Source organism: Rana temporaria, chromosome 6 (assembly GCF_905171775.1).
Source record: "Rana temporaria chromosome 6, aRanTem1.1, whole genome shotgun sequence".
NCBI lineage: Eukaryota > Metazoa > Chordata > Amphibia > Anura > Ranidae > Rana > Rana temporaria.
This window is the reverse complement of record NC_053494.1, coordinates 19,606,040-19,621,815: the sequence shown is the minus strand read 5'-3', so window position 1 is coordinate 19,621,815 and position 15,776 is coordinate 19,606,040. Positions and strand designations below refer to the sequence as shown.

The 15,776-nt window shown below is 46.3% G+C and overlaps 2 protein-coding genes across 7 annotated transcripts in view; both read right to left on the bottom strand.

The window, feature by feature from the left end:
• Positions 1–2,274, bottom strand: part of ROGDI (rogdi atypical leucine zipper) — a 45,148-nt gene extending 42,874 nt beyond the window's left edge. Inside the window, exon 1 of one of the 2 annotated variants that reach the window (XM_040356405.1) lies at positions 2,169–2,274. In XM_040356405.1, the coding sequence (XP_040212339.1) occupies positions 2,169–2,216 (48 nt within the window). In that variant the 5' untranslated portion in view covers positions 2,217–2,274. The remainder of the gene's footprint in view (positions 1–2,168) is intronic. The other variant, XM_040356404.1, reaches the window with a different exon arrangement.
• Positions 2,275–13,151: 10,877 nt separating this feature from the next.
• GLYR1 (glyoxylate reductase 1 homolog) overlaps positions 13,152–15,776 on the bottom strand; it is a 57,301-nt gene continuing 54,676 nt past the window's right edge. For 3 of the 5 annotated variants that reach the window (XM_040356401.1, XM_040356402.1, XM_040356403.1), the window contains one exon: positions 13,153–14,632. In XM_040356401.1, the coding sequence (XP_040212335.1) occupies positions 14,558–14,632 (75 nt within the window). In that variant the 3' untranslated portion in view covers positions 13,153–14,557. Of the gene's footprint in view, positions 14,633–15,776 lie in introns of all 5 variants that reach the window. The other 2 variants (XM_040356399.1, XM_040356400.1) reach the window with 1 other exon arrangement.

The following is a 15,776-nucleotide window of genomic DNA, read 5'->3' as shown; positions in this document are numbered from 1 at the left end:
GATTCAGGTAGGGAGCGTGTATTTGTGAGCCGGCGTAACGTATCCTATTTACGCTACCCCTCCGCAACTTTGACAGGCAAGTGCAGTATTCACAAAGCAAAGTTGCGGCGGTGTAGCGTAAATAGGCCGGCGTAAGCCCGCCTAATTCAAATGTGGAACATGTGGGCGTGGTTTATGTTAATTTATTGTGACCCCACGTAAATGACGCTTTTTACGAACGGAGCATGCGCCGTCCGTGAAAGTATCCCAGTGCGCATGCTCCAAATTAACCTGCAAAAAGCCAATGCTTTCGACGTGAACGTAAATGACGCCCAGCCCTATTCGCGAACGACATACGCAAACGACGGAAAAAATCAACTCTGGCACCGAAGTCCATACTTAATATTGGCTGCGCCTCATCTAGCAGGGGTAACTTTACGCTGAAAAAAGCCTTATGTAAACGGCGTATCTGTACTGCGAAGGCGTATCTAGCTGATTTACATATTTCTAGGCGTAAATCAGCGTATCACAGTACATATAATGGGGGGGGGGGGGTCCTTCCTATCATCACAGTACATATAATGGGGGGGGGGGTCCTCCCTATCATCACAGTACATATAATGGGGGTCCTCCCTATCATCACAGTACATATAATAAGGGGGGGGGGGGTCCTCCCTATCATCACAGTACATATAATAAGGGGGGGGTCCTCCCTATCATCACAGTACATATAATAAGGGGGGGGTCCTCCCTATCATCACAGTACATATAATAAGGGGGGGTCCTCCCTATCATCACAGTACATATAATAAGGAGGGAGGGGGGTCCTCCCTATCATCACAGTACATATAATGGGATGGGGGGGTCCTCCCTATCATCACAGTACATATAATAAGGAGGGAGGGGGGTCCTCCCTATCATCACAGTACATATAATGGGGGGGGGGGGTCCTCCCTATCGTCACAGTACATATAATGGGATGGGGGGGTCCTCCCTATCATCACAGTACATATAATAAGGAGGGAGGGGGGTCCTCCCTATCATCACAGTACATATAATGGGGGGGGGGGTCCTCCCTATCATCACAGTACACATAATAGGGGGGGGGGGGGTCCTCCCTATCATCACAGTACATATAATAAAATGGGGGGGGGTCCTCCCTATCATCACAGTACATATAATTGGGGGGGGGGTCCTCCCTATCATCACAGTACATATTATGGGGGGGGGGGAGGGTCCTCCCTATCATCACAGTACATATTATGGGGGGGGGGGGAGGGTCCTCCCTATCATCACAGTACATATTATGGGGGGGGGGTCCTCCCTATCATCACAGTACATATAATGGGGGGGGGGGTCCTCCCTATCATCACAGTACATATAATGGGGGGGGGGGGGGTCCTCCCTATCATCACAGTACATATAATGGGGGGGGGGGGGTCCTCCCTATCATCACAGTACATATAATGGGGGGGGGGGGGTCCTCCCTATCATCACAGTACATATAATGGGGGGGGGGGTCCTCCCTATCATCACAGTACATATTATGGGGGGGGGGGGGTCCTCCCTATCATCACAGTACATATAATGGGGGGGTCCTCCCTATCATCACAGTACATATAATGGGGGGGGGGGTCCTCCCTATCATCACAGTACATATAATGGGGGGGGGGGGTCCTCCCTATCATCACAGTACATATAATGGGGGGGGGGGTCCTCCCTATCATCACAGTACATATAATTGGGGGGGGGTCCTCCCTATCGTCACAGTACATATAATTGGGGGGGTCCTCCCTATCATCACAGTACATATAATGGGGGGGTCCTCCCTATCACAGTACATATAATGGGGGGGGGGGTCCTCCCTATCATCACAGTACATATAATGGGGGGGGTCCTCCCTATCATCACAGTACATATAATGGGGGGGTCCTCCCTATCACAGTACATATAATGGGGGGGTCCTCCCTATCACAGTACATATAATGGGGGGGTCCTCCCTATCACAGTACATATAATGGGGGGGGGGTCCTCCCTATCATCACAGTGCATATAATTGGGGGGGGGTCCTCCCTATCATCACAGTGCATATAATTGGGGGGGGGTCCTCCCTATCATCACAGTGCATATAATTGGGGGGGTCCTCCATCACATGACCCCCCCTTCTCTCCCCCGGATCGGTGACTCACCAGCACTCCCCTCTCCACACTGCTCGCCGCAGCAGCTGCTGTCGCCATCCTGATCTATCCAGGTCACAGCTAGAGACGATGCAGCCACTATGCAACAGAGCCCCAGCTCCGCCCCGCTCCTCCCATTGGACAGGTTAAGTCCCACCCCACCCCCGGCACGATTGGCCCATTCCCCCTTGTCATTACTCGCTGCTGTCTCCTAGACTGGGGAACGCCGCAGGCGGACATTGGGCGCGTGTTGTGCCACACCCACCCAGCCATAGAGGGCTGCGATTGGCCGGCTGGAATACCTTCACGATACAATGTAACATTCGATGTTATCTTCTGCATTCCATGCCAGGTGGGGGGCGGATCATAGGTGCACTACAAGAGCCAGCATGACCCTAATGGGCAGAACAGAGCCGGAATTATTATTATTATTATTATTATTATTATTATTATTCACATCTGAGAGGAGAATGTGATTATATTCCAGTTTAGATGTGGCTGCAAAAATAGAACTTTTTTTTCTTTTATTTATAATAAAATGTCATTGTAATTTGTGTTGCAATGACCAGAAAGTATTTATCGTATTTGCACTTGGTGATCCTGCCAGTAACTGACTTCCTGCCATAGGGTGACAACACTCCCTGTACTGGAGAGCTGTGTTGTCACCCTATGGACAGAACTACTGCCCCCCATCCCCCACAACCCCGATTACCTACACCCGACTAAACCCAGTGGGCCGGATTCAGATACCTGAGCGTATCTTTCTTCCGGCGTAACGTATCTCCGATACGTTACGCCGCTGTAACTTTGGGCGCAAGTTCTGTATTCAGAAAGAACTCTTCCTAAGGCTGAACCCACGTCTGCGCTTGTGCATGGAACTAGAGAAAATGCGAGTGGCGCTTGCAGTGCGATTGATTCTTAGTGGCATCCTACAAATGCCCAGCAGACACCACAAACGCGCAGAAAAACAAACAAAAAAAACAAAAAAAAAAACGAAGTGCTACTTCCGAAAGTTGCAGGAGCTTCTTTGGAATGGGCCGCCCTATGCCCATCACACGAAATCATGCACAAAAAAATGCCCTAAAAACCACACCCTCGTTTATGAGGAAAGGGCCTCCTCCCCACAACCCTGGCCCAGAGTTTGTGGGGTGGGGGGGGGTGTCTGTGGGCAGGAGGGTGATCTGAATCTTACAGCCTCCTCTGCGGTTTTTATTTTTTGCGCTATAAACAAAAAAAAGAGCGACAATTTAAAAAAAATATATATATTTTTTACTTGTTGCTATAATAAATAGCCCAATTTTTTTTTTTTTTTAATATTTTTTTTCTCAGTTAAGGCCGATACGTATTTTTGTAAAAAAAAAAAAATCACAATAAGCGACTGGTTTGCGCAAAAGTTATAGTGCCTACAAAATGGGGAACAAAATTATGATTTTTTTATTATTATTTTTTTGTTACTAGTAATGGCGACGATCTGCGATTTTTATTGGGACTGCGATATTGCGGCGGACGTATCGGACACTTTTGACACAAATTTGGGACCATTCACATTTATACAGCGATCAGTGCTATAAAAATGCACTAATTACTGTATAAATGTGACGGGAAGGGGTTAACACTAGGGGGTGAGGAAGGGGTTAAATGTATTCCCTGGGTGTGTTCTAACTGTGTGGGGGGAGGGGGGTGACCGATGCTGTGTCTCTATGTACAAGGGACACAGATCGGTCTCCTCTCCTCTGACAGCACGTGGAACTCTGTGTTTACACCTCATCATGACACACAGAGTCCACGTCCCTGTTGTGTTCCCGACGATCGCGTGTACCCGGCGGACATCGCGGCCGCCAGGTACACGCATCGGCTCTTCAGCGATGTGCCGGGACAGTGTTTACCCGCTGCGCGCCCCCCCCCCCCCAGAGGCACGCGCGGGTAATGCACTTTAAAAGACGTCCACTTGGCACTTGAGAGCCGCGCTGTTGACGTCTTTTGTCAATAGCGCGGGTCTCAAGTGGTTAAGGCCTTTTCTGAAACTTTTTCCTTGCAAGTTTAAATCAGTATTTTATTGCTACTTAGAACCCCCAAACAGATATATAGATCTAAACTGAGCAGTAAAACTAACTTCTAAGTATCATAACAGCGTAAGAGAGTAAGGGGAAGAGGGAGTGTCATCAATTTGGCCCGCGTACCTCCCCAGGGTGGGTCCTCCCGGCGGTGCCACAGATCCCAGACCTCGTTGTGAGCCTTCTGCCGATCCCACAATCTGGCGGTCATCTTCTCCATGATCTCTACGTCTTTGATCCTGGTGTACAGGGCCTCAGGGGGATCGGCATTTCCAATGCAACGCAACCAGGCAGCGCGCTGCCGTGAGAATGTGTCAGGCCAGTTTCTTATATGGGGACACAAGTCTTATCGGGGGGAGAGACCTAGGATGAAATATTTTGGGGAGGGATCTGTCTCTCTAGGAGTCGCTCCAGCAACTGCCAGACCGAGTCCCAGAAAGGTGCGATTAGTGGGCAGCCCCAGTAGACATGAAGGAGGGTGCCCCTCGCCCCCAGACACCGCCAACAGCAGTCCGAGCTAGTGGGGGTAGATGGCGTGGAGGACGTCTGGGGTCATGTACCAGAAACATAGAATTTTATAGATGTTTTCTTTATATAGCGTGCAAATCGAGCTCTTTGCCGCCTGCACCCAGATCTCATGCCATTGTTCCACGGAGATCTCCTCACCAAGAGTCTTTTCCCATTTAATCATATATGCATGCTTGCCTTTCACCTCCATGGGCCAGGCGTTTAGTATAGAGCAGGGATGTGCAATTAGCGGAACTCCAGCTGTTGCATTATGCCTCCGCCTCTGGGTGTCATGCTTGTGGCTGTCAGTCTTGCTATGCCTCATGGGACTTGTAGTTCTGCAACAGCTGGAGGTCCGCTAATTGCATATCCCTGGTATAGAGTATATCCCTGAGATCATTCCCCTCTGGGCCAACCCCGCCAGAATCAAACGCTCAAACTGGGTCAGGGGGGGACTGCAATTTTGGAGCAATCGATAACGCATAGTGTCGTATTTGGAGATACACGTAGAATTCCCGGCTCGGGAGACCATGTTGGGTCTGTATTTCAGCAAAGGGGCGTAATTTATGGGTCAGAAAGTCCACCGAATTGCCAAAGTGGATCAGGTTCCTAGAGGTCCACGGGAATGACACACGGCGGGTGAGGCTGTCTGGCACCTTGGGGTTACAGGCAAAAAGAGGTCAGGAGCAAACTATCAGAGGTCAGCTTATGGTGGAGTAGCAACTTACGCCATACCCATCGGAGCACCGACATTGGACCAAGCATACGGTCAGAGTCTACCTCCGCGTTTGCGCTCCACAGGAGACTGTTGGGGTAGACCAGGGCCAGCCATAGCTTCTCAATTTCCGTCCACTTGTTATTTGAACACAGTGTAAACCAGGACGCTATGGCTCGCCTGGTCGTTCCTAACAAGGTCTGGGAAAGCCAGACCTCCATCCGCGCACGCCGCCATCAGGACTGAGCGTGGTATCCTATGACGCTTGTAGTTCCAGGTGAACTGCAACAGATCTGTCTGGAGTTTTCTTAGGTGGGCATACGGGACTTGGATGGGTAGTGTTTAGAACAGGTAAAGGACCTTCAGGACCAGGAACTTTTATTGCATACAAACGGCAAATAATTGGCAGCCAACAAACACGCAACTACATGTTTTTTTTTTTTCAGCGCCACCCTTTGGGCAACTTCTGCTAATGTTGTGTTATGTTAAGCATTGCTTCTGAGCATGCGTTTGCACTTTGGAGTTTTGGCCGATGGACTTGAGTACACACGATGGGAAAATCCGACAACACACAATTGTTGGCAGACAATTTTTAAGCATGCGATCCCACATTTGTCCACGGAAAATCCATTAATTGTCCGATGGTGCATACAAACAGTCGGATTTTCCAACAACAGCCTGTCATCACACAATTCCCGTTGGATAATCCAATCGTGTGTACGAAGCTTAAAGGGGTTGTAAAGGTACAATTTTTTTTTTTTTTTTTTTTTTTTTTTTCCCCTAAAATAGCTTCCTTTACCTTAGTGCAGTCCTCCTTCACTTACCTCATCCTTCCATTTTGCTTTTAAAAATCCTTATTTCTTCTGAGAAATCCTCACTTCCTGTTCTTCTGTCTGTAACTCCACACAGTAATGCAAGGCTTTCTCCCTGGTGTGGAGTGTCGTGCTCGCCCCTCCCTTAGACTACAGGAGAGTCAGGACACTCTCTACATTGCAGATAGAGAAAAGAGCTGTGTGTTAGTGGGCGTCCTGACTCTTCTGTAGTCCAAGGGAGGGGGCGAGCACGACACTCCACACCAGGGAGAAAGCCTTGCATTACTGTGTGGAGTTACAGACAGAAGAACAGGAAGTGAGGATTTCTCAGAAGAAATAAGGAAATTTAAAAGCAAAATGGAAGGATGAGTTAAGTGAAGGAGGACTGCACTAAGGTAAAGGAAGCTATTTTAGGGGAAGAAAAAAAAAAAAAAAAAAAAAAAAAAATTGTACCTTTACAACCCCTTTAAGTGTACGAAAGAAAAGAAGTGGCCTCCCAAGCCCCCTCAAGGCTTAGTCATAGGAGACCCTCTGTGGGCAGGGCAAAATGCATTGGCGCATGTCTTGGGGGAGTCAGGCTGAAGCCACCTCTAGTCTCCTCTGCACCTGGGACGGTTCCTTTTGAAGTGCAGCATTTCTTCCTCTTTCATTTTGAAGGGGTGGTTCCCCCTTAAAACAAATATCTAACAATACATTGAGAAGACTGCTTACACTGCTGGTAGGCTGGCTTTTTTTTTTTCCCCGTACATACCTCGATATCGCCGTTTCATCCCTCGACTTCCGGGTAGGAGTCTTGTGGCGGTGGGCGTTCCTCCGACCGACGCATACTTGACGTCACGACTTTCCGAAAGAAGCCGAACGTCGCTGCGCAGGCGCCGTATAGAGCCGACTCTATACGGTGCCTGCGCAATGACGTTCGGCTTCTGTCGGAAAGTCGTGACGCGCAGTATGCGCCGGTCGGAGGAACGTCAATCAACTAGGTCCAGCAAGACTCATCCCCGGAACCCGAGGGATGAAACGGCGATATCGAGGTATGTACGAAGAAAAAAAAAAAAAAAAAAAAACCTGCAGTGTAAGAAGTCTTCCGAATGTATTGTTAGAAATTTGTTTTAGGGGGAACCACCCCTTTAAGGACCCGTCTCCACCATCCTCAGTGGTCACACACAACACCCCCAGTCAAATAAACATCACAACACTAATTACCAAGGCTTTTATTGTTTGCCAGTAGCATCGCTAATTGCACAAAACTCACTTATTACCCATGCCCTCCCACCCCCAATATAACACACTATTTTCCAATGACAAAACTTTCAATTATAAAACATAAAAGCCCCGCCCCTTTCACAATGCTCCCAACCCCACCCTTTTGAAAAAAAACAAACAATAAAAATAAAATCAAACTTATGTTACTGGGGAGTCCGATAAACTGGAAAGCAGAGGAATAAGAGGGCGTGTCTCCATCAGACACACTGAGTAGGCAACAAGTAATAACCAATAAGGAGCATGGGGGGAGGAGCTCCACAGTGTGACATGTATAACGCTATTCACAGATAAAGCAGAAAGCAAAAAGGGGGAGGGGTAATGGTTAGGCCAAAGCAAAATCTGATCACCCGCAATGCCTAAACGAGCCTGTTCTGATATGGAGCTGGAGAACGATGGTAATCCCAGCACATTCTGCTACAAGGTAATCTAGGAACACATCTGCCTTCATCTTTTTGGAAAGTGGAAGAAATATTTTAGGTGTCCCGCCTTACCCGTCTACATAAGTCAACTTGCTCTTCTGGCGACGTATTGGTAGCAAAATACTAACGCGTTTCAGTGGCGCAGTACAACCACTGTCCTGGTATTCTCCTTATTTACTATACACAGCCAAGCCTTAATGAAGGAGGGCGTTGAGCTTCCAAAATGCATCGGCATTCTCCCCATTTATCATCAGCAACCAAGTTCTAATGAAAGAAGTGTAAGGCCTCTTTCACACGGGGCGGATCAGTAATGATCCGCACCGTGCACCTCCGCTTGCTCAGAGGGGATCGCTCCGTTGATCCCCGCTGGACCGGCGGATGACAGGGCGGTCCCCACACACTGTGCAGGGACTGCCCTGTCTTTTCTCCGCTCCCCCCTATGGGGGGAATCGGATGAACACGGACCGTATGTCGGTGTTCACCAGATCCGATAGACGGATGGAAAAAAAGGATTTTTGTACTCACCGTAAAATCCATTTCTCTTTCGTTCATAGACTGACACAGCCTTCATTGACCTTAGGGTTATCTCCTGGTAGGAAGAAGCATAACCCTAAGGTCAATGAAGGCTGTGTCCGTCTATGAACGAAAGAGAAAAAAGGATTTTTGTACTCACCGTAAAATCCATTTCTCTTTCGTTCATAGACGGACACAGCCTTCATTGACCTTAGGGTTATGCTTCTTCCAACCAGGAGATAACCCTAAGGTCAATGAAGGCTGTGTCCGTCTATGAACGAAAGAGAAAGTAGGTTTTTCCTCCGTCACACTTTGGCGGATCGGAGCGGGTCGGATGTCAGTGGGCATGTCACCGCTGACATCCGCGGCTCCATAGCGAAGCATGGAGCGCCCGTACAGGTCCGCAAAAAAAAAGACTGACAGGCGGACCTGTACGGGCGCTCAATGTGAAAGAGCCCTTAAGCCCTGAAATGAGTTGGATTTTTATTTATTTTTGTAACTTTGTTGTGCGAAATAAAGATTTAATGCACTTAGACCCCTTTCACACTGGGGTGCTTTGCAGGGGTTATAATGCTAAAAATAGCACCTGCAAAGCGACATGAAACAGCCGCTGCGGTCTCTTCAGTGTGAAAGTCCCGAGGGCTTTCACACTGGAACGGTGCGCGCTAGCAGGATGGTTAAAAAAAAAAAAAAAAAGTCCTGCTAGCAGCATCTTTGGAGCGTGCTCTTCCGCCGCTCCTGCCCATTGAAATCTATGGGCACCACGGCTATACCGCCGGCAAAGTGCTTTGCAGTGGTTTTAACCTTTTTTTGGCCGCTAGTGGGGGTTAAAAGCATCCCACAAGCGGCCAGATACCCCTGCAAATACGATGGTAAAGCGCCGCTAAAAACAGCGGACGCCCCCACCTCCCCAGTGTGAAAGGGGCCTTACACTAAAACTTTGGTATTCACTTTAACCCATTTTTGACTACTCTGGGAACACCCAAAGCTACCCCAGTTGACAATGGCATTAAAACTGTAGATCTAAAGCGTTAACCACCTTGTTTTGGGTTTTAGCGCTCTACCAACATACCTACTGTCCAGTCTGCACCAGGGCAGAAAAGGATGAAGTACATTGGTATAAGCAACTGTCCTTGCTTTGGCCTATTATTTTTATTTTAACTTTTTATATATTGTATTACTTATAGACAAACAAAAAAGCAGAATTAACAAACCTTGGTGTTAGAACTTTTTTTTTTTTACTTAAGATTTACTTATAAAAATTCAGCAGAGGAAGGTGCTTCACAGCACTTCTGAAGAAGAAACAGACAAAACTACAACCCAAAAGTTTAAAGTAGGGATTGTCGGCAACATAAAAGGCTTACAGCAATCCAAAACATATTCCTTTACATAAATACGTGTGTGACGCAAGGGAAACAGGTTTATCATACATGTGTCAGGACAGGTCTGCAATGGCAAAGCCTGGAACATGTGCAAGAACCGACAAGCTGACCTGACACTTACATGGGCCTTTCTTCTGCATCAAACAAAGCAGGAGGACGGGAAAGGAGCGTGCACATTGCTGGCTGGGAGGAATTTAAAGCGGACCTTCAATAGACATGTGCACTGCGGAAAAATTTGTTGTTTTTTTTTTTTTTTCAGGTCATTCCTTATAAATCGCAATTCGTAAATTGATAATTTCGAAAAGAAAGAAAATCCATAAATTTGAAAAAACGAAATCCAAAAATTCCAAATAACTAAACTATTCAATTATAAGCATTGGAATTTCCTTTCAAATTTGGCGTTCGTGAACGTAACGAATACAAATGTATCTGAAGTTATGAATTATCTAAAATAACGAATGCTGCATCTAAAACAAATAATAAAAAGTTATTATTATTATTATTATTAATGCATTAGGTTCCATTCGTTTAGATACAGCATTCGTTATTTCGTAACTTCAAATTAAATTTGTTACATTCACCAACGGCCAAATTTGAAAGGAAATTCCAATGCCTATAATTTAACAGTTCGTCATTTCAGATTTACGAATTTCTGAATTTTCAAATTTCCGAATATTTCAAAAAATGTGTTAAACAGATTTTCGTTAATTTGGATGTTTCCGAATTAACAAATTTGTTGAAATTCGTTAAAAAACTAATTCGGAACTAAAAAAATTGCACATGTCTAATCACCTATATTTACATCAGATTGCCCCGCAGGACAATAATAAATGGATATTATCAACATTTTATATTATTTGAAGGTAACTTCCCCCCCCCCCCCTTTTAAATTTTCCAGCACTTCTAGTCTAGGCGATGACATCATAAGGGGATCCCGCTGGACTCCTAGGATAACAGCGTCCTTGGGTAGCCCAATTGTCTTATCTTGCTGTATTTCCAGACAGGTACTGACACTAAGGGCCCTTTCACACGGGCGGATCAGTAATGATCCGCTCCGTGTGTCTGCAAAAGCTCAGCGGGGATCCTCCGTAAAATCCCCGCTGAGCCGGCAGGGCGGTCCCCGGACACTGTGCAGGGACCGCCCTGTCTTTCCTCCGCTCTCCCCTATTGGGGATCGTATGAACATGGACGGTATGTCCGTGTTCATCCGATCCGGCAGACGGAAGAAAAATAGGATTTTCTTCCGTCCGAAAAATCGAATCTTTGCAGAGGCGGACGATTACGGGTGTCAGCGGATGGTCATCCGCTTGACACCCGCAATCACATAGGGACCAATGTATGTCCCGTTTTCATCCGCAACGGATGGATGAAAATGCGGACATACGGTCCACACGTCTGAAAGGGCCCTAATGCACAAGAACAAGAGGTGCATGCTGGGTAGCCAGCTGCAGTTGATCCCAGAATTCACTGGCAACGGCTTCAGACGCCCACAACCAAGATGGCCGCCGCCAGCATTTCTACAGGGGCCAGAAAACAGAAGAGTTGGCAAGGACTACAATTAAAGTATTAAATATTTCCATAGTAAGCTCATTTTTCACTTCCTTTTTTGTCACTTGTGCCTTGTACAATATTGTAACTTCAATAAACATATTGAAATATTTATATTTCCATAGTAAATAGGAGCAATTTTTAAGGATCAAGGGGATGTCTTTATTGAATATTTGAGCTGCTCCTCTAGGTCACCAGGTTTCTTTGCCTTGCCTAAACACAGGGTCACGTCTACCAAAGCATGAAGGTTTGATAAGGCCAGAAGACACAGCCTCATAAGCAAATAAAAAAGGTAAAAATATAAGATTACAGATTTGTAATAATTTTGTAAGTAGTTGGATTATTTTAGTTTTTTTTTTTTTTTTTACAGCGTGTACGCTTAACACAAGCAAAGACTTAGAACATGACAAAGATCTGTTAATATTTAGAGATGATATACTGTATTTTTAGGCGTATAACACTCACTTTTTTACCCTGAAAATAGAGGGTAAACTGTGCCTGCGTGTTATACGCAGGGGGCTGTGGAAAGTTTTTTTCCCCCTGAAACTTCCCTCTTAAAGTTAGGGTGCGTGTTATACGCCGAAAAATACGGTACTTGGCTACAACGCTGACACGGGGACACAGACACGTCTTCCGTCCCGCATTCCAAACAACCGATCCTGAAAAACGTAACCCCACCTTGAAGATTTAACGCATGGGCCTAGTCATTCTTAGCTTATCGCAAAACAAGAAAACAAAAAAAAACGCACACAACAGAATCTACATTCTCCATTAAAAGAAATAAAAGCCGAAAACTAAAAGCGCACAATAAAAATTCTAATAAAAAAATTAAAATAAATAAAACATTGCTTTAAAAAGTTATATTCAGCGAAGACGAAAATAATCTCAAAATCGTTTTTTTCTTTTCTTCTTTTCTTAAAGAGAAGATGGAGTTTAGCTGCCATTAACACTGAAAAAGACTGTAGGCTCTCGGAAAGGCGGGTTAGCAAGGATCGAAAAATAAAAATAAAAAATAAAAAAATACGCCAAGTGCAACACCTCAAAAACGGCAAGCGAAGATGAACATTTGAAGCTATCCCTCAGAAAGATTAGACACAATAGCGTGTCAATTGTGGATCTTCTGACAAACTTGTTTAATTGCTATAAACAGGCAAGGGAAGTCTTCTACTTCTCAATGGCCATGCTTTCTGTTGAGCCGCCATGAAGATGCCCCGTCTTCCACCTAACCCAAGACCAAACAAGCATCGCATATGCTAAAGTATAGCTTTGCTCATGCAATTTTAAACACAAATGCTCAATCTGAAATGTGAAAGCCTAGGAATCAGTTAATTAATGTATGAAGTGGCCAAGAGTAACAACGCAAATGCCAATTTTCTAAAAAGCCGCGACACAAGCTTATGCCACGAGGCAATTAAAAGGTCTTTCAATAGATGACCGAGCCCTTGGCACCGTAAAATGTGACGGTGGAGTCGTAATCTATCTGCTAACCTTACAAAGTCTACAAAACCAGTATTGCTCTGGAGGGCCAACCAGTAAGACGCCAGTTCTTCCATGCACATGCTTTCCTAATATACATTTAGACCCCTTTCACATTGGAGGCGTTTTTCAGGCACTTTAGCGCTAAAAAATAGCACCTGAAAAAAGCCTCATCTGCAATCCCAGTGTGAAAGCCTGAGTGCTTTCACACTGGGGCGCTGCGCTGGCAGGACGTAAAAAAAAAAGTCCTGCAAGCAGCTTCTTTGAGGCGCTTTAGGAGCGGTGTATACACTGCTCCTAAAGTGCCCCATCCCATTGAAATCAATGGGCAGCGCCGACGAAGCGGCGCTTTTAACCCTTTATTCGGCACCCAAAAAACGCAGATAAAGCACCTCTCTGTTTTTTTCGGTCGCTGGCAATGTGAAAGGGCTCTTAAGGAAAGCAGAGGTCTTCTAGAACCATGCATGCTCAATTTTCACTCGTCTGATTACAATTACATTAAGGCTTCATGTACACTACTAACCCTCCCCTGGACGCCGGCCATGGATAAACACTGCAAAAATGCATGTAAACCGATACCTGCGGTTTACATGAGTGTTTGCCGCGCTCGCGGTCTTCGGCTACAACGTTCCTCTCCTGAACACGATTCTTGCGCATTCAGGAAAGGGAGATTTAACCTCCCATAAACTCTGCTAAAAGCCTGTGTGTACATGGTGTTGCATTTAGGAGCTTTGGCAAAAAAAATTAAAAAAGGCCAAAAGCTCCTAAAAGTGACTTTATAAGCGGCCAGTGTAAATGAAGTGCGCTGGCTGTACATACGACGAAACAAGGTGGTAAACTTTCTGCCATGATGCAGATATATGTATACAGCCATCATTGGTTTGTGCAGTAAGCGCGCTCAAATCGCATACTCGTGGGACAACGCTGTCCGACGGCTTTTAAATCACATGGCAACGGCTTGGGAGCCAGTAGGATGTGCTCCAGATCATGTGATCACTGTGACAGCCAATCGCATTGATCACATGACAGGTAAGCTCAGGGCGTTATTTAAGTAGAACACTTGTTTGAACAAATGGCATTTCACTAAATTTCATAGTGCAAGCAAATGATCCTGTATCTGTTATGGAATGGCTGACTCAAGCTTTAAAAGGTGAAGACAGGTGACCAGAGAAAAGGCCCAACCATTAAACCCCTTATAGCGATTGAGGGGAGGGAGATGCAAAGGGTAGTTAATTAGAAAATAAAAAATCTTGCGCACTGTACAACTACAAAGAATCTTCAGAGAAAGTAGTCATCTGCAGGACACGCCTTCTTGCTGGTGTCTACAAGTCAACGTCCGTATGTCCTTAAGCAGTAAAGCGGAGGAACGCCAAGGCTGGCAAGCAACTGAGGTTTAGGCCAACAGGGGAAATTTGCACAACAGAAGGTCCTCGTCACGGACACATCGGCATCCAAAGCTCTCTTATAACTGTCTCCTTTAGTGCAAGGTCGGAAAGGATCCGGCGCCCGCCTCTCCTCTGGCAGTGCAGCCTGGAAAGGAGCAGACGTGTTGACAATTCACAAGAACAGGACTGGGGTGCCGGTGGTTGGAAGGTGGAGAGAGAGCAAAGGACAATGTCTGGGGAAGGAGTCAGAGACAGAAATGGACTGATGGTGTGTTAAAACAAGGTATTGAAATAATAATTAAATCCTCAATAAATGAAACGGTGAGACTAGTGGATGTAGGCCCTGTACACGGCGGACATGTCGTTGTCAGATTGGTCCAATGCTTTCGCTCGTTTGTAGACCTGAAAGAAAGAGTGACAATCAGCAAGATGCTATGATAACTATCTGTTGGTAGCAAACTATAGTGCAAAGCAGAAAAGTACAAAAAGACAAACAGTGCTGAATAGTAAAAAATTCCCTGGTCCTGAGGGGGGGGGGGGGGCAATACCTTACAGAAGGTCAAGTAGTTAAGCAAAAAAAAAAAAAAAGCCGCCAATGCAAATTTTGTATTGATTTGAATCTGCACCCTTAAAAGAGTATAGTGAACTCTATTTTTCTCATCAGAGCAGGAGTGTCAGGCCATAATGCCCCCATACAGTCTGCCCTGTCTTCCCCAAGCTCACTAAAACCAGAAGGTAAACAAAAAAAAAAAAAAAAAAAAATATATATATATATAATAAAAAAAAAAAAAAAAAAAGGGGGCAGTTAAAAGCGGAGGTCCGCCCGACACGGCAAAATTTAAAAGCCAGCAGCTACCCATACTGCAGCTGTTGAATTAATAATAACACGCTTACCTGTCCTGTGACGTTGGCACCGCAGCTGATGTTTTCATCAGTTGTCGGGTGCATGCCGCCGCCATTGCGAGCACAGGAACCTGGCAATGTAGCCCTTTGGCTTCATGCCGGGAACCCTACCGCCCATGCAGCTCCGCTCCTCTCTCCTACTGACATGGCACCTGGGGGAGGAGGAGGGAGCCCCAGCCGTGGCGTCAATACTGAGGCTCCTGGAAGTGGGGAAAGCATACCTGTGAAAGACAGGTATGCCATGTCCCCACCCCCCCGAAAGGTGCCAAATGTGGCACCGGAGGGGGGAGGAGCACAATGTGCGGAATTTCCACTTTTGGGTGGAACTATGCTTTAAGTTAAATGTGCTAGCTAGTAAGGATGAGCTCCGGCGTGTTCGCATAGAACACGTGCAGAGCCCGCCAGGAAGTCGGCACCCGCACTGCGCTAATCACAGCCAGGCAGACATTGTCCGATGCTCGGCTGCAGAGATCGGGAAATGTCTGCCTGGCTGTAATTAGCGCAGCGCGGGTGCCGACTTCCTGGCGGGCTCTGCGCGTGTTCTATGCGAACACGCCGGAGCTCGTCCTTACTAGCTAGTATGCATTACCTGAAAATGAAGCCCTCCAATGGTGCGCTGTCACCACTGAAGGCGCTTTCATCT